Source organism: Stegodyphus dumicola, chromosome 12 (genome assembly GCF_044657685.1).
Source record: "Stegodyphus dumicola isolate Sdum_Otavi_A_Nest chromosome 12, ASM4465768v1".
Lineage (NCBI taxonomy): Eukaryota > Metazoa > Arthropoda > Arachnida > Araneae > Eresidae > Stegodyphus > Stegodyphus dumicola.
In genome coordinates, this window is record NC_140779.1 from 104,389,967 (window position 1) to 104,409,678 (window position 19,712).

Consider the following 19,712-nt stretch of genomic DNA (forward strand, 5'->3'; position numbering starts at 1 on the left):
CCGAAAATGCTAGGGGGACTTATGCGAGGAGAAATCTGAGGGTAAATATGGTAAATTACAATTTTTGTTCACTTTGAGATTTAATGACAATCATGATTTGTGTTTCATCAATTTTATATATACATGATGAATTAACAGTAAATATTTTCAGTTATTTTCTATCTTTTTTTTTGAAAATTTTTCCCATTCTTATAGAATATTTTCAAGTCCCCATCAACTTTGACAACTGCCATGAGTTTCAAACAATAATTTTTTAAATTTCAGGCACACACATGTAACGAAATAAAAACTTTATTTCATAATATTTGTGTATAAAAAAATAACAAATGTAAATAAAATAAATGAATTGCACTTGTAGTTACAATTAATGGATTGTTATAAATGATTGAAATGCAATATGCAGTATAAATAAATTATTGTAGAAATAACATAAAATAAATTAAATCTAAAAAAATAAATAACTTCATAAAATATAGTAATAAAAATTCACAGTGGTGGTTTAAAAGAAAACTTCATTCAACTTTTAAAGCAAAAGCCACTATAGTATTAACATATGTGTTTGTAACACCTTTTAGTATAGAAATATTGAAAAATAATAGTTTTAATATTGAAATATTTTGAAACAATTTTAAGAACTCTTAGCACTGATAAGAATGAAATGGGCATTTTAACTAATAAATTGATTTATGTGAGAAAATATTGCCCACATTAATATTTCTTATTTTTTTAATAAGGATTGAAATGAAAAATCTAAGCATTTTTCATGTTTTGTAACTAATCACCATTATATCATACTTACATATAAAATACTTCCTGTTGTACAGATAACTGACATTTCATGACAAATTGCTAAATTAGTATAAACTGGTTATATGATTCATCAACAAAGAGTAATTAATTACCTAGCTTATAATATTTTAATCAAAGTCTTTAATTTAGAAGTTCTGGATTAAATGGAAAAAAAAAAAAAAAAAAAAAAAAGCATGAATCAAGCGATGGAATTTTGATTAAAAGAAAAAGAGTATTTTAATACAGTTTTTTTTTTTCCACATTAAAAACAAAGTAAGCCAAACCACAAGTTAGTTAACATACAAAGTAAAATATAATAAAAGAAAAAGGTTATGTGACATAAAAATTGATATGAGTTTTAATGTAAAAGAATTAGATGCATTTTAAAAAGAAAATTTTCCTTTCTGCAGCACATAAAAAATTAGCAAAAATCAAAATCTAAAAATTAGAAAAAATTGACTTTGCACATCTATAATTTATTTAGTTCTTGTTTCCTTTAACACATTGCTCTGCATATTTTGAACAACTTTAATGATGTCTATTTATTTTAATTTTAGATGAAGATTGCTGAGAAATGAAATAATTTCAATTACAAAAGACATTTCAATTTTCTGACATAGAAATTAAAAGAAATTTTCCCACAGTTTTTTTTTAAATTTATAATTAAAAATCATATAATTCAGAAATGTACAAAGTCAGGTATTCAGATAATATGCCTGATTATCTTAATACCTGATATATTTTAAAAAGTTAATAGAGCTCTTAAAAAGTCTTGAAAATAAGCAACAATATACTGCTTTATAACTGTACTCTTATGAATAATTTTTATATGTCAGTTTAAATTTGTACTACAATAATTATCACAATAGCCAAAATAAAGTAATGCATTATAAATAAATATCTTTCACATCTCACAGAAATACATAACCATTTTGGGGATGTCATAAAATAAACACGATTAATGACATAAATACTATAATGCTAAATTTAATAACATATCACATATTTCTCATATGAAGTTAAAACAATATTAATATAAAACAAAATCCCTCTTCCTTAAAAATAAATATTTTAAGTAGTTTTCTTTTTAAGTAGTTTAAAGGAGTTCATAAATAAAAACACAATTTTTCAGAAAATACATAACAAAAACAACACGCACATTTTATAAAAAAAGGACAGAAGTAGAATAAAAAACAATTATTCAATTATAAATAAAATATATTGAAAGACAAATGATTAGAACTAAGTTTAAAAGCTCATAGTTAACAACTGAAAAATAACACAATTAAAGACAAGGTTTAAAGCACGACAAAATATTTCACTTCACCATCATACAAAATTCAAATATTTGCTTTACTTTCCTCCTCCAAAGATAAATTTTTTTGCATTTGAAACCAGCCTTAGAAATAAATCTTTTCCCCTTCACCAACTATCAAAACCCTATTTAGAAAACTACATACTTGTCTCCCTATATGGGAGAAAAATTTCATTTGTTTTCACTAGTCTCTTACCTGAAAATTAACAAAGACCATCCCTTTAACAAATGTTTTTAAATTAGAAGTAGTTTCATTGCAATACCAGCTGAAATGGAGGCCAGAAGTGCATTTCTATTTCTTTCTTTTTAAACAAACTTACCTTTGTACGAGTGGGGAAATCATGATCAATCAAGCCATCAATCACCTGTTTTCATTTTTGCTGAATTTTGGGGGTTGGAAAACACAAAGTAAAGGGTATCTGTTGGGGGTGACCCCAACAAATGTGTAAGGTTGTTAATGTCTGACAACAATTTTTAAATCATTGAGTCCCTTTTGGGCTAATTGGTGAAGTGGTTAACATGCAGGTTTTAGTTATTTAAAATTTTGAAAACATATTTTTCTGCCATAATATTAATATGTTTTTGACAACATAATAATAACTTTACTATACTACAAAATGCACAAATTGGGCATCACTTAAAGCAAGTTTTTCCATACAAAGATTAAGTGTAATAGATTTGCAATTCAATAAACATGAAGATTCAGAATCATATATAGACATATTTAAATTAGAATATAACATGTTCTTTGCATTCATTTCATTGAGAGAGATTTTTTTAACCATAGCCACATGTATCAGTACTTTATGGCTTTCCAGGAGAACTATGTCGCGTTCTGAAATTGCATTGAATTTTCTGTAGTTCAATCATCAATAATTCCATTTGCCGAGCATCTGTAAAGACATAATGTAAAGCAATATGCATAACATAAATTAATAATTAAAAAATATGAAAAAAGAAAAATAAATTCAAACTTTTCCATGTTAAATCATGTCCTATTTTTAATAAGAACATTTACTTTCTATTTATTTTCTTTTTAAGAAGTTACAAAATTGAAGTACATTTTAAAACAAGATTTTATGGAAGAGAGAAAACTCATTTAAAATAGTTCCAAGTTATAGGATTAAAACTTTCCTTTAAGGCCAAGTAATAAAAAGTTGAAGGAAGATGCATAAATTTAAATATATATTTGATGCTGTCAGCATACATTAACCAGATTTGGATAATAGAATGAAACAGGTGGAATCTGCAGCAAAATTAATCTTGTCATATATAAAAATTTGTATTGTTTCTGACAATATATATAAGTTCTTAAGCTTAAGTGATATGGTAAAATACAATTTATCAAGAATACATAAAGAAACCATATTATTCACAAAGTTATATAAACAATTTCACAGTCAGTTTGCATGATTAAAAACTCTATTCAGAAACATAAGAAACTACACATAAATTGGATTCGGAATTCTGCTTTTATAAACTGCTATGAGCACAAGAATATTCTAGATGCTCAAATGTTAAAATTTTGGATGATTTCATTTTGCTATAAAAATATTCCCATTCAAATTCTGAGAGGTGCAATATGCCATCCAATATTCTGAGAGATTATTTATAAAAATACTACACATAAAGTCTCATGCAAATTATTTTAGAATGGGGGAGGGCAGGAAAGACACATAAATTTTCTAATGCCAATCACATAGTAAGAAATAGCAAATTTATAATTTGGCTTAAAAAATTCAATCTGGCTACCCTTCCAAGCAAGACGCTGAGGAAGATAGCAACAATATAGTACTGGTTAAAGAAAATTCAGATTATAATACTTGGACTGCAATTTTTGATTAAAGCACAACTGCAGTTATCTGCATATATGAAAAGGTATGAGAAAGTAAATTCTATACTTATATTACATATGAGGAAGATCATGAAAAACCCATTCAGTTAGACTATTAATCTGAAATAAAATATATGACAAGCTACTACTTTTCCATATTTTAACCAGGGTCTCTAGACAGACAGGGCTATGGATTTGAAGGATAAATCTGTTTCTGATGCCACCACATCACAGATGTTTATTAAAATCACCTCATTCATCGATTAGAGAACCACATATACAATGCATTCATACCACACCAGTGTGAAATGGTGGTTTATAAGAATGTTAATGTCACCATGCTGGTTGACCTTGGTAAGGAAAAGCAAACCTTGTAGCACAATAATTGGTTTTAAACCTTTGCCACCAACTGATGAGAACACACTCTAAAGTTAAGTGATGAGAACAATGAAGAACTTGAAAAGAAGAAAAAGGGATAAATATATTCTAGACAAATATGGAATAAACAGTGCCATTAAAAATATATTAATGTTCTCTATGCAGCTGGCCCTTGACCCAGATAAAATCATCATATAGGTATAACGATGATCACTAAAATGTTTAATTTCTCTATGATATTTTCTATCCTAAATCCATCATGACTTAACATTTACAATTCTTACTGTAACAGTGAAACAATTTTTATAAAAATGTTTTGTGGAAATCACTTTCGAATCATTGACTTTTTTCTTTTTCCCCCCACAGCAAGACGCTTCATTTGACAGTTTAATATAGTATTGATAAATTATCATATTCCTAATCTGCTTATGTTCATTTTTGCATTTTCTGTTTCTGAATCTGGTAATGGATTAAGAGGCAACACACAAGAGACACAAAGCAGTTTATTTCTGATTCTGATGTTATTTCTATCTGTTATGTTTTTTTTTAAAGTAATAATTCAGGGTATGTATATATATCATTTTTTTATTTCAAATTTTATAAATGTCAATATACTATGACATTTTTAATAGCTTTTGATTGTGACCCTGCAAAACAAAAAGCAACAGAATTAATTTTAGAAATATAGTTAATTACCGAGTGCTGCTAGAAATCTGTGTCAAGCAAAGATAGCAGAAAAATATTATAGATAGTTGATAGTCATAACATTTAATAAATATTTTAAAAAGTTCAAACTGTTTCTGAAAAGAAAGCAAATGAGAAATTAGAGTAGGCAGACTTCATTATGGATTTTTCAATAAATATTCAATGCTTTTGAAACTATTAAAGCATTTCTAATGTAAAGCTTCTGCAATGTGTTTTGCTTTGATTTACTCCACTACTTCCCTTATTTTAAAATTTTGTTCACTTAAAATATAATGAAAAGATAATTTTTTTCATTAACTTTTATTCTTTGCTACATTATTTGCCATTTATTTTGTAATTAATTAATTTTATTATTGTAAAGGTATGAATAAATTAATAAGCTGCAGTTAAACATTTTTCTTTAATGGATTCCAAAAGTTTTGAAGAAGTTAAATCTACTGCCATCGCCAACAGCTGTAATCACTGAAAGTTTCCTTTCTTAAGATGACATAATGATTTGAAACTATGAATAGTCATTTTGAAAAGAATTCTTCATATTCAGATGCATCTCATAATAATAAAAGAGTATTTTATTGAAAAAGTAAAACATAAGCTGCCATTTGCAAAAGTGATTTATGTATGATGTTTGCATCTCTCCAGGCATACAGTTGATCTAGCTAATAATAATAATAAAAAAAAATCAAATTTTGAGATTTGATTTTTCAGAATGCTTATCTGGCATATTCAAAAATAAAATAAAGTTAGAAAAGTATTCTCTGAAAAGTGAAAAAATATTATAAATTGTCGGCTCTGCTAAAAAAATTACCAAATTTGCCTTAAACCTAAGAAAGTCTTGCAAATGAGATAACCCTGCAATTTCGAAGCTTTTGATAAATATGGTTTCCAACAGAGCATCTTAAAAGGAGAAAAAAAAAATTAAGTTTGAGAAAATATGAACATAAATGAAATACTTTACAAACCTCAAAAGTTAATTTCTGTATTTGATACATATGATTACCATTCTATCAGAATAAAATATAGTCTTCAATAAAAATATCATTTTTAATAATTTAATCTGTAGCCCATTCATTTACTTTTATTAAACAGTCATTTTATGTTAATCAGCTTTTTGACTTTCTCACTTTCCATTTTTCTACCAGAATGCTAATTGCTAGCATACTCAAATGAGGTAGAAAAGAGACAGTATTTAAATGAAGGTTTTTAGATGGTAAAAACAGAGTGTGTTCTGCCTGCTGAAGGCCGTATTTGCTACTTGATTCTCTTAAGAGCAGTTTATCTGCAGCACTGTGTTATTCTCACTACTAGGCTTATCACACCGATATTAAGTCAGAGCCAACTTGTGCATTTTCTGTCTGAGTAACCTTTAACTAAAATGTATTCAACAATTCATTACTTTTTGGATTATACATATTGGCTGTTTCTGTAAGCAAGAGCAGTACCTTCCATTAACCTTTACTTAAGGTACTCAAGTGAATAAAAAAGTAAGTAAGTAATAAAGTAAATAAAAGGGTCTTTTACACCCTTCATGAACTCTGTTGTAATTTCCAACACATTGTGATAAATCGCTTATGTCTTATGTAGAGTTCTCACAGTTTATGTCACCAAAGAGAGCAAGACTTTATAAAGTAATTAAAAACAATATGCAGTAAATACAGAGTTATGAAATGCAATGGGTGTGATATTTCGAACCAAATTTCTACCTTTATTTCAAATGTAATAAAAAAGAATACAAAGAAATGTACAGTTCAACTACAGGAATTATAATTTATATAAAAATACCATGCTCTCTGACAGCATCTTGATTATGCCATAATGAGCCTCCTGGTTTCCATACTTGCTTCAGATCTGGAGCTCTGAGATAAAGAGGAAACAATTATTACATTAGATACATAAATTAAAATAACAATTTTACAATAAATCCCTCCCCTTTTTTAACTTTACTGCAACATTATGCGAAATTAGCAGTTATTAAAAATAAAGTATTGATAGGTAGTACTTAATTTACATAAAAGTTGAAATTTTTACAAATAAGCATGCGTCTTTTATTATGCACTAAAGTCATCTATTTTATTTATGTATTTAAATATGACATAGTTATAAATAATAAACAAAAGATATGATAGTTTAATTCTAAGAAGGTTCCTTTTACTAGTTTCCCTTTTCTGGAAGCTGGCATGGAACTTATTTTCTGCAGTCACTTGAGTACCTACCTCATGAAGGGGCAACAGATCTCTTAGAAAATATACACAGTAACTGCCTATATGAGGCACAAACTGCACAGGAATCTTTTTTCATGTCTAGCAATTTGATAAAGAATTTTGTCTAAATCTTTCTTGATTTAACTCAAATTCTTTAGCCATTAATCTCATACTTAATATTTGTCACAACAATATAATGTTTTGCACTCTATTAATTTTAATATCTGCCATTGCATTTATCTAGATGGTCCCAAGAGCCAGCCATCAGATAATTTTCTTGCTAATCTTTGAATCTTAACTTTATTCCAACGCACTTGATGTTTTCCAGGCATATTCACCACATGTTCCTTAAAAAGATTCAGAAGCAATTTTTCCAATTTTCATACAAAATTAGATATTATTATGCTATTATAAATTTTAATTGTCCACTTTTATGCAAATCTCTACATGCAAACATCTATTAGCCTCTCAATAATTAACATTTGAACATTGTCAGCTTGAAGTTCATGTAAGTGTCAGTTTATATGTTCTTCTTACGGTCAGATTATTTAACATTAGGCAGCCATTCTAGAAATTAAATTTCCAGAATTTGTATTTCTAAGGAGATAACATTATGGCATATTTTCTTTCATGTTTTAAATAAAATCTTAGATGAGATTTCACATGCTTAGCTGCTAAACACGTATTTATTTGAGAAAAAAGAAGTCAAGAAGTAGTAATTTTTATAGATATTAATTTTTTCCCTATATGAAATGGATACAATCATTGAAATTTTCATTTCAGATTAATGGTGATCGCTTTAGCAGTATGGAAGTCTTTGGTGAAACAATGTACTGATTTCCAGGAAAAAATAAAGCAGAAAATTACCAACAATTGATTTTAAGAACTCCTTGACATATACAATAAGCTAGGAAACAAAACATCTCTGGAAGTTCACTTTCTACATTGCTATAGCTACTTGGACATTTTCTCTGAAAACTTAAAGAGTTGTGACTAAATAACAAGGAGAAAGATTCCAACATGATATTCAAAAAATTAACAGAGATATTAAAATAGATGGGTCCCTAATATGACAGGTGACTACTTCTGGTGTTTAGTTAGAGATAGTGACACTTGGCATAAAAGGAAAAAATAATTGTAAATGTTAAAAATATTTCTTATTTCCAGAATACTTTCTATTTTATACACAGGTTTTAGTTTAACATCAACACATATATTGCATACTATTAATTGTGTTTGCCTTTATAATGTAGTTTAACACTTTCATTTTTTATTAGTACATTACATGAAGTTTATATATCTAATAAATCATACACACTTTTAAATATAGCATTTGGATTAAATGGTTAGCTTCTTAAGAGTAATATCAGTTTATTGTATTCCATACTGCCTCCCATGTTAGATAAAAAATATTATCGAATCAGATTTAATAGTAGCACTATATGTTAAAAAATTGTCTAATTTGTCTTTTTTTGCTCACTTCTGCCACATAAAAATATGCTACATGAAAATTTTACTGTTACTTCATATTCATAAGAATCAGTTTAGTCACACAATGACTTGTTTTCACTCATGTAGCTGCATAATATCAAGATGCAGGAAAGATGGATAGTCATTCCAGGCGCTATGTTTTTTGGGATATGAAATTTAATGTATATTTTAAAATTAATTTGGTAAAAATATAATTAAAATTGGCTTAAGTTCTCATGGATTTTTTACAAATTTTTTGTTTCATGCATTCAACTTCGCCATGGCATTAATACCCACTGTAAACAGTAATCTCAGGTTTAGGAACTCTTGCAGATAATTAATTCCCTCTGATATGATTTCCAAATGAGCTATATAGCCTTGAAAGATACTTGAACAGTAGCTAGGTGTCATCTAATTATGGTTAGTCAGGGAATTGGTCAGAAGGAATAAATCAATGTAAGGTTTCCTGTCACCTTGGTACTACGATATCTCAAGAAAAATTTCTGAAAAGAAAGGGAGTACATTTGGGCAAAGGTTTTTTTGGGGGTGCTAATTCTAAGATTACTAAGCAAATGCTGTATTTTCAAATACTTTAGACTCGACAGAATAATTTCAGGCTGTATAAAAAATTATAAAGGATAGAAAAGTTCAAATATTTCCTTTTTTAAATGACACCAGATATTATAGAAATGCTTTTACATCATCAGAATTTTCTATAGTAAGTCATATTCAAATCTATTTAGGGAAAATAAAAATTATATATACATGTATTTCTAAATTTATGAAAATTTCTGAAACAGAATTACAACTAACTGCTAACATATGAGTAAGGACCTAAATATAGTCAATCACTATTTGAATTATTCAAATCACAAGTGAAAATCTAATTTATAATACCAAATAAAAATAAAAATATATATACTAAGATAAAAACCCGATAGTTATTTAAACTATGCAAGTACTATGTATGATTAAGGTATCCATGCCCTGACAGAACTTTTTTAATGCTGTTCATGGGCCCATTTTATAATGAAATAGATTACATATATATTCAAAAAATTTAATTTTCATAAATTATAAATAAGAATTAAAACTACTGTTGCTATTTCATAAATAATATAAAAATAATAATATACCACTTAAGAAATTAAGCTGTTCTTATATGACAATAATACAAACATTTGAACTTTATAAATGTTAGAATATGAATTTACAGAAATATTACAAAAATAAATTAACGTTTATAATTTATATGATGTACATCCCTTTAATTTACAATTATAAGAAATCTGTTCAACTTAGCTGTTTTTACAAATATGTCTAAAAAATCTGAAGGTTTATGAAGTATAAATTGTTATTACAATATGCTTTGTTTTCTTACAAGTAACTAATATTTCTTGCTGAGAAAGAGTTAATAGTAATATCAAATACATTTTTTACTTTGCAGTTACTTACTTAGGTTCAAAATGCTTCTGAATAATAAAGCTTGTTTTCAGTACTATTCTTCACCACAGATTTCTTTCTTTCCCATTGCTCATAAATGATTCTGTGTTATTTTATATTTTGGAATGAATAATTTATCAAGTTACAGACTTGATTGGACTTTCTTTTAAATTACACACACACACACACAAAAAAAAAAAAAAAAAAAAAAAAAAAAAAAGAAGAAGACAAGCTTTTAATTTCAAATTCTACTGTCAAACAAATACCCTTTTTTATAACCAGCACAGAGTACAAATTTTCACATAAAACTGTTCCCCGCACAAGAATTCAGAAAGCAGAATACAAAAATAACACATATAATTTCTGGATAAAAAATTGTATTATCATTTATCAATCTGATTCCTTTTCTAATTTTCAGAAACTTTCTGATTTTGTGGAATGTCTACCTTCTTCGCAACTACAAGGTGGGTTATAAAAAATCAGCCTGCATGTGTATATAGAAACAGATGCTAGCTCATCTCAGCTACTTTATTATTGTGAATATCGTAGATTATCCCACTGTCAGTATAAAAGCCATTGAGACATACATACAAAAATCATGTAAAGAAGCTCAATGAATGCATTCTCTTCAACAATGAATCGCAATAGTAGAGGCTGGCAGTAGGAAACGGGCTAGTTTTACATGCACCATCCTTACATTAGCAATACTGCCTTAAAGAACTTCACATTTTAGTTCTTTTATTATATTTTCGTCATTCAGATAGGTAAATATTAAAGTAAGAAATTTGAAAATCAATAAATTTGACAGTTTAGGACATATAAACAATTAAAGTTTCATTGATTAAACACAAAAGATGTGCTGTGCTGCACATATTAAAATATTTGAATTTTGAATATTTTAACATTTTTATTGAATAGCAGTAAAATAATCAGAACTATGGCTCTAACTAGAGAGAAAGCAATATTTTAAACAAGAGATAAATGTAAATTTTCAGCTTTGATTTCAGAACAAAATCAAAAAATAGTATCTGGATTGAAATAAATTTTGAAAGATGTATGGATGCCTACAAAAATTTTATGAAAAATATACTTTTTAAATACTTCATGTCTCTAAGTATTAACATTCATAATTATGTGTTAACACACTCCAAATATGCATATCCCACTTGATCTAAATATATACAGTGACCCAATAAAAGGGGCTCCTTCGAATTCATTTCTCGCCATTCCCTCAAACATTGGTTCCAACAAACATCCTTTCTGATTAAAAGCTTCCCAATTGCAGCCATGAAGTTTAGGTTTCATATGCATGGCAAATTTTTTATTGATACTGAATTTCCCATTGGTTTTTATAACAATCTTTTTGAAAATATCTTCTTTTTTGATCATGCCAGGAAACTACCTCCATGTTTGAAAATTATTAATTTAAATCAAAATTTTATACATTTGTTTTCTATGATTAAGAGAATCCATTCAAATACACTGCTCGACATTGAAAATGCAACACCAAGAAGGAGTGATCAGAAAGTGATGAAATTTGGAAAAAAAGACAGAGACAGAAAGCAGCAATAAGTGATCTTTATTTCAAAATGATAGAATCGAGAACGGCGTCTACTCAGTAGGATGTAGGACTATCTCGTACAGCGATGCATGAAGAAACACGTCTAGGCATAGAGTCAATAAGAGCATGGATGGTGTTCTGAGGGATGGCTCTCCATTCCCTTTCAACCATTTGCCACAGTTTGTCTTCTGAATGAGGTAAGGGCAGAGTCTGCAAATGGCGTCCAATCATATCCCACACATGTTCGATTGGTGACAAGTCAGGAGAGTATGGTGGCCCGGGAAGCATCTGCATACCTTGCAGAGCATGTTGGCAAATGCCAGCACTGTGTGGTCGGACGTTATCCTGCTGATAAATTGCATAATGCAACCCCTGAAGGTAGGGGATTGCCACCGGATACAGTACATTAGTCAAATATCATTGGGCTGTCAGAGTGCCCTGAATACGAACTAGAGGTGACCTGGAATCGTAGGCAATAGCGCCCCAAATGATTATGCCACGTTGCTGCGCCATGGGGTGTTCCACAATTAATCTGGATTAATCCGGATTAGATCTGTCTCCACATCGATGCCACACATGTATGCGGCGACTGTCACTGGATAAACAGAATCGTGACTCATCTGAGAACATGACGTTTTGCCATTCTGTCATCCACATCGCTCCAGTCCGGCACCATTCTAAACGTTGGCATCTATGCTGTGGGGTCAATGGCAGTCTTCTTAATGAACACCCTGAGTGCAGGCCATGCTTAACCAATCGATGGGAAATGGTTCTGTTCGACAAGGGAACATCCAGGGTATCTTGCACATGCTGCACAATCACAGTACAAGTGACTTGCGAGACTGCCACAGCTTGTCGGCGGATGCGTCACTCCACACGGGCTGACGTCACTCTAGCTGCACCTGCACCCCTCCTTCTTCCCACATTTCGTTGTTCCAACCATGTTCACCATAGCCGATGCACCGTGCTTGCATCCATGTGGGTATCAGCTGCGATTTGACGTAAGAACCAACCCGCCCTTCTCAGTCCGATCACAATACCCCTCATAAAATCATCTATATGGCTGGAAGTGCCTTCATGGATGGCGGCCTGGCATTCTCTCATATTACATGTATCCTCCGGGACATAAACCAACTTTCTTCGATAATTCGTCTGGCAGAAATAAAAACACGAATATTGGCCATTCTGCCCGTTCCTTCCCTTATATCTTACTTCACGTGCGTCAGAGAGCTGCGCATTTCACATCATTTGCCTAACTCAGTAACGTGCGTCTACTCTAAAATTTGCATAAATTTCTGACCACTCCTTCTCGGTGTTGCATTTTCAATGTCGAGCAGTGTATATGAAGGAGAAGAAACATGACCATTCCCAAAAAAGGGGCAGCGTTAATTCCCTTTGAGAAGTCAACCCTCTTCTGGGAAATCAGCAGTAATTTACTTACTTTTTTAAGTATGTACTGTTATACCTATTTTTTTTTTTTTTTAACTTTCTATCTTTTTTCTTTTTTTTGAATGTATGTTTTTGAGGCATACAATTACAAATTTTGAACTTCTTTTAAGTTTAATACAAGTTTTTAATGGTTTTTTTCTTTTATCTTCTTAAGTATTAACATTTCCTAATTTCAATTTGGAATAGGTTTACACTTCCTTTCCTACGAGATAATCATAAATCATAAATAGAAAATTAATAATTAAATTTATATATATACATACACTAATACTTCAGGAGACTGAAAAAACAGCAAGATAATATTTATTTTGAGATTACAAATAAACTTCTAGCTGATTTTAAACTTATTTAGACGATTACAAAAAACAAAATAAAGGTAGCAAATGAAACAAAAAAAGCAAGAAAACTGGCCCATAAGCTCTTTTGTAAGTGTGAGAAAAATTTATTCTTCCTTGCAGTTGCTCTTTGCTGTACTTGTTGGAGATACTGCAATTTCTTGAATCAAGCTGTATCTTTTTTTGAATTATTCTAACATATTTATATGTTACTTTCAGCATCTAAAAAAATAAAACAGAAGATTTTAACTGACAGCTTGGCTTCTTTGACATTAGTATCCTTTTGTGACATTAGTTGGTAAAGCTAAAGTTAATGTGGTATGATATCCATTTGTGTCCGACAATTTTATTTTAAATTTAAATTCTCACATTTGTCAGAAATTACCAGATCGGATGAAATCATTTGTTAATTTCATGAGTTCCCCCCTTCAAATTGCAGTTATTGAATTATTGAAATTTACAATATCTCAGTAATATTTATTTGTTAAATTCATATGATGTTTCTGGAAAGTATGAAGCAATCATAATCACATACTAACCACGACTTTGCTTTTAAAATTATTTTATAGTGTCTCAAATAAATATAGTAAGTAAATATATGTAAATAAATGAAGGCAGATTTAAAGTCTGCTGATTATAATCTATTACATTTTCTATTGTTTGATACTTAATGATGTTTTAATATAAGCAAAAAAATTAGTTGAATGTTTAAGAGTACAGCTTATTTCTAAAACTAAAATAGCAGAATAAAAATAATATTATTCACTTACAAATTTAATGAACATATCATAAATGCTGCAGAGAGGAAACTTAACCCCTTGCCCTCCCAACCAAAAAAGAGGATCTTCTTAAATAAATCTTTAATAAAACTGGGAACATAATGCTATCATTAAATGATTTCATTTGACTGAAAATTTGATAAATGTGAGGCCTTAATTTAAAAATAAAATTGCCTTGATATAAATAACTTAAGCAGCTACCATACAAATTAGAATTAATTCTTGAAAATAAATCTTTATATATGCTTAGGCATTAAAGGGAGTGAATTATTTGATAAAATTTAATTTCAAAGTATCTAAATATGTAAATACACCTCTCAAAATTTTAAAATCAATAAAAGTAAACTAGGTATTCATTGTTTATAAAGGTAATGACAAAAGACAAAAATTAGGCCTGTTTTAGCCTCAGTGAGAAACAGTCAGTCAAGTTATCTGCACATGCATACATAATTTATGCTTTACACATATACATGCGTATAGTTTATGTTTCTTCAGCAAGAGAAAATTTTCTCAGTTTTCCATTGCTAAGTATTTAATGTTTACTATCTCAACCTTTCATCAATGGAAAAAGCTGCAGTAGTTTTTTCCAAGAGGAAGGGATTTCAATGTCCAAAAAATTTCTTGAAAATGACTATACTATGCAACTGTATATCAGAAAAGAAACCATCTTATGGCTACCTTAAAGTGGCATTTCAGATATGTTTCTAATTATTGAATGTATTTTATATATGTCAAATATGATATTGTACATACTGCATGTATATGTTGTTGTCATTTTGGACATGTATCTATATGCCGTTTATTTTACATAAATTTCTTACAAAATTGTATTAAATGAAATGAGGAAAAAAATTACTATTAAATTGTTTCTCTATATGTAGATTACCTAAATTATGCATTGCATGAGCTGTTGTGTATCGGTAACTGCTTGCTTCTTGTCAAGGTAACTTTTTCACAAAATTTTACTGTAAATCATTTATAGAATGTGATACTAAAACTATTGGTTGCTTTAAGAATTTTATTTACATTGCTAGTGACATTTACTATCTGCAAGAGAAATTTTATTACTCTAAAACTTTAAATACATCCAAGATCTAACACACCAAATATTCTCTTGAACTATCCTGCAAAATATTACAGCTAAAAAACTGATTTCAATGAGATTTCACATTTCCTGCAGTTTTCCCTAAGAATTTTAAGAGATATAATTTTATGTATACAACTACATATTTTAGTATTTCATTATTAAATTACCTTGTTTTAATAAAATAATTATAATTTTTATATATAGCAATTAAAATAATTGTTTTACTAATAATAATGTGATCTCTTGTTAGAATGCAATTTCTGAATTTGATGCAGGCTATGTGCTATGCCTGTTTCTAAATTATTATTATTTTACTTAATGAAAAGTTACTTATTATTAATTTTTTGTTTACTGTTTCCTTGACCTTTTTAAGTAATGCTTTGCTTATTGACACAATATAGAAGATAAGTAGAGAATTTCTGTACCATTTTATGAAATGGTATTGCTAAAGAACTTTGTCAAAAGTGCAAAAAAATCTTAATCAGGCATTGTATATGGCAGACAAAAAAGTTAAATTTATTTACTAGTATTACTATTAATGTAGTTAACAGGTAAATGTTTTACAGAAATTTTCATTTAATATAAGTGAAAACTCTCATTCAAAATAGAAAGTAAAAACTAATAACTAATTTAAATCCTTTTAGAAAGCTTAGATAAAATATAATTTTAACATAAAACTTCACATTATATTTATCCTCTCCTTCCACTTAACAATACATTTTATTTTCCTTTCGATATCCTTTTATTATGTTACTCACCTATATTTTCTAATGCTTAACATGCAATTAAAATAGATGATAATTGCATTTCTTTATTAATGGTGCATATTTAATTACTATATATTACAAAGTAATTATTTAATTCCTATGATCTAAACATAAACAGTTTCATGCACAAAATTATACTTATTTCATTAATTTTATTAGATTCACCGTAAAGCCTTAAAAAGACAATATAATAATAAATATCTTCCTTATTTCTTAATATAAATGGGGCTAAATTAATATAATGATGCTTTCCAGCAAATTTAAAGCTTATGTGTATAAGATATTATACAGCAATGAAAAAAAAATTAAAAATTTAAAACATTTTCCAATTTAAATATGAACTGACTGAAATTTTTGGTACTACTGCTCTTGTATTTAAGGATAAAGAATATTTGTTAATCCACTGACTATGAATACAATCTTCATAAAAATGAAGGATATGATTCAAATGAAATCGTAAATTGATGGAAAAATAGTATTTTTCCTTATTAACGTACTACCAGGTTTAAATACAAACACAATAAAGAATGCTTCCTACATATATTCAGGATAAATGCTGAACATGGGATTCATGGATCTTGCAGTTAGAGGGTCAACCAAGACAATAAATTACACTCTTAAACAGCAAAAGTACTTTAGTTACTTTAATTTATATTAAAAGGCATTTACAAGGGGTTCATTAAAAAAAAAAAAAAAAAAATTTAAAAAAAAAAAAAAAATTCCCCAATATACGAATTTGTAGTGGCCTATCCATTCAACCAATAGAAATGAAATTTCAGATATTGTTTTTGGAAGGTATGCACTTGAGATTGTAATCATTTAAAACAATACAGCTGTCATAGTTACAATGACCAAATTTTTTGAATGACAACATCCATTTTTTTCTTGCACAAATTGATTAATGCATTGAAAAACAATAAACGGCATCAAAATGATATATGTAAACATTACAGGAATAAAACATCTGTACGGAACAGCATTGTAAACGATCAATGGCAACAAAAGAGAGGACAGGAAAAAAACTTTTATTGGAATTAACAAGTTTTCAACACGCCCACCTTCGCAAATGATAATGCATTGCACGTGGGAGATGGTTGATAACAATGATGAAAGTAACATCACAGGAGGAATCTGTATAACTTCACGTTTTATTGCAACTATCAGTTCTGATAAATCTCATGAATTTGATGTGTACACTTCAGATTTCAGATAACCCTAGATCCAGAAATCCAGCGAGGTCGAAGGATCACAATGGCTACGAAACTGCAAAGTTACACGAGAGAACTCTTATTTTGAAATGCTGTACACATTGAAAACTTGTAATTCCAATTGGTCCTTTACACTAGTCTTTTTTGCTTGCTATTTTTGCCATACACGTTTCACTCCAATGCCATTTATTGTTTTTTCACTGCATTGATCAACTTGCACACGAAAGAAATGAGTATTGCCATTTGAATTTTTTTTTTATTGTAACCATCATCTTGAGAGTTCTATTGCTTTAAATCATCACAATCTCAAGTGCATACCTTCAAATTACAATACCTGAAATTTCATTTTCGTTGGTTGAGCGGATAGGCCCCAAGGGGTTTATATAAAATTAAATTTATTAACTTACCCCTCAACTTGCCCTAGTGAAGACAGCAATGGAGTGAAAACTGTGGGTTGCTTTTCTTCTTTGCGAGTAATGCCCACTGCAAAAATTGAAACTTAATAAATACAACTAGTAATAAAAATTTGACTTCATAAAACAAAAATCGACTTTTAAAAAAGCATTCAATTTTAATTTATCTAAAGGAAAACTTGCCTGCTAGACTTTCTGCAGATCTGTTAACAGACCCACTGCCATCAGAAGAAACGCTGAGTTTTGAGCCCACCTTGAATGTTTACAAATTAATGAATAAAATTTCAAATATATATTTGAGACAGCAAAAATAAAAAATATATTATATTAAATTAAAATTTTTCTTCAAAGATAAGCTCACCATTGAATAAAATATTAAAAAAAATAAGTTAAGTACTATGTTCTAGATGCATCTTGCTGTATATATATTAGGTATGGAAAACAACAAACACAGTGATGTTTAATAAATTAAATTAAATAATCTCTACTGATTCTTCAAGGCTATCAGAAAAATTAAAGCAACCTAATACTACTATGACACATGCATGACAAATTTTACTCATTAAAAAGTAGTTTGTTGTCGAGCTTAAGCTTTTAACTGTTAAATACTGCCAATTATATTGGCCTTTCCATACATTATTCTAATTATTAAAAGCTGTCTTTTCATTACTGTAGTATTTCCTTCATAATTTTAATATATATAAAAATTAAACATAATACTTTTTTCAGTTCTGCACTGTCAGGCTTTAAGGTTTTCAGCCACTGAATCAGTGCTCTTTCACTATGGCATGGTGTGATTCTATCAAGGCCAATATTTTCATTAGGAATGGGCTGAGATGAATTGGGCAGACAAATTAGATCAAAGTAAGTCAACATGTCTTGAAATACATCTGACGACCTTTCAGTGGCATTCACGGTGTGATTTCTATAAGTACATCCCTAGCATAAGAAATAAGAAAAAAAGTTGCATTAAACAAATATATATATAAAAATTTAATTACTACATTATAAATTTAAACACATCAAACTTGATGAACAGTTAATGAATTGAACTTGATACAGGTAATTGAAATACAGTTAAATATTTATTTATTAAATAATTCTTTAAGTATAAATTTTAAATCAAATAATGTAAATTTATTATAATATGTTACAGAACATAATCAGACATTAGAAAAACAACTTAAATTCTGAAAGTTATATACAAATTAACTGAATTCTTGATAAATTTTTCATCTTTTAAAAGTATACTTAATTATAAAATAAAGCAAAAATAATATATTATGTAAAGTAAAATTTATGTAAAGTACCTTTAACAACAAAAGACCTTTCTTAATATTTTTTTTAAACTTTTAAAAAGGTAATTCAATCACTAAACTTCCTCTTTCAGAATTAAAAATTAATGTGCTTCTGAAAGTTGGCAGATCTTTTTATGAAATTTAGTGCCTCTCAAAGCAATATTTTTAATTGATCAATATTAATAGATACCAACTGCATAAATTTTACACTTATAAATTTTTTCAGAAGTTTTAATTCAACTTTATAATAAAACATTGAGACTGCATGAAAATAGGCCCAACCTAGAATCATAAAACAATTACTTTAAATTTAAAATAAACAAAATTCATATAGATGAAAGATTTCTACACCACCAATGTTCATATTAATTTTTCTTGAAATACGCCAATCTAATTTGTATACATAAGTGGTTTTATTGAGTAACAGTACACATATTCAGCTTGACAATATCCCAGATTAAATATTCTAAAAATTTACATTTTCATGTTTTATCCACTGATTAATTTCTTATTTTGCTATGGCTGCATTATAGATTTTCAACTAAAGTCAATGGACAGTTTGTAGTAATAACTTCTGAGCTGCATCAAGGGTTAAAAAAGGAATTATTACTAATGGTATCATATTATTAACAGTCAATAAAAATTAGATTATCACAGATCTTTAAATTGCTTTTGAAATTATT

At 28.5% G+C, this 19,712-nt stretch overlaps 1 protein-coding gene across 4 annotated transcripts in view; it reads right to left on the bottom strand.

The window, feature by feature from the left end:
• Positions 1-275: 275 nt before the first annotated feature.
• Positions 276-19,712, bottom strand: part of LOC118188871 (SANT and BTB domain regulator of class switch recombination) — a 59,175-nt gene continuing 39,738 nt past the window's right edge. For 3 of the 4 annotated variants that reach the window (XM_035359387.2, XM_035359388.2, XM_035359386.2), the window contains 5 exons: positions 18,452-18,670; positions 17,915-17,984; positions 17,726-17,801; positions 6,801-6,874; positions 276-2,997 (listed from right to left, as the gene is read on the bottom strand). In XM_035359387.2, coding sequence (XP_035215278.1) covers positions 2,909-2,997; positions 6,801-6,874; positions 17,726-17,801; positions 17,915-17,984; positions 18,452-18,670 — 528 coding nt within the window. In that variant the 3' untranslated portion in view covers positions 276-2,908. Of the gene's footprint in view, positions 2,998-6,800; positions 6,875-13,427; positions 13,700-17,725; positions 17,802-17,914; positions 17,985-18,451; positions 18,671-19,712 lie in introns of those variants that run through there. The other variant, XM_035359390.2, reaches the window with a different exon arrangement.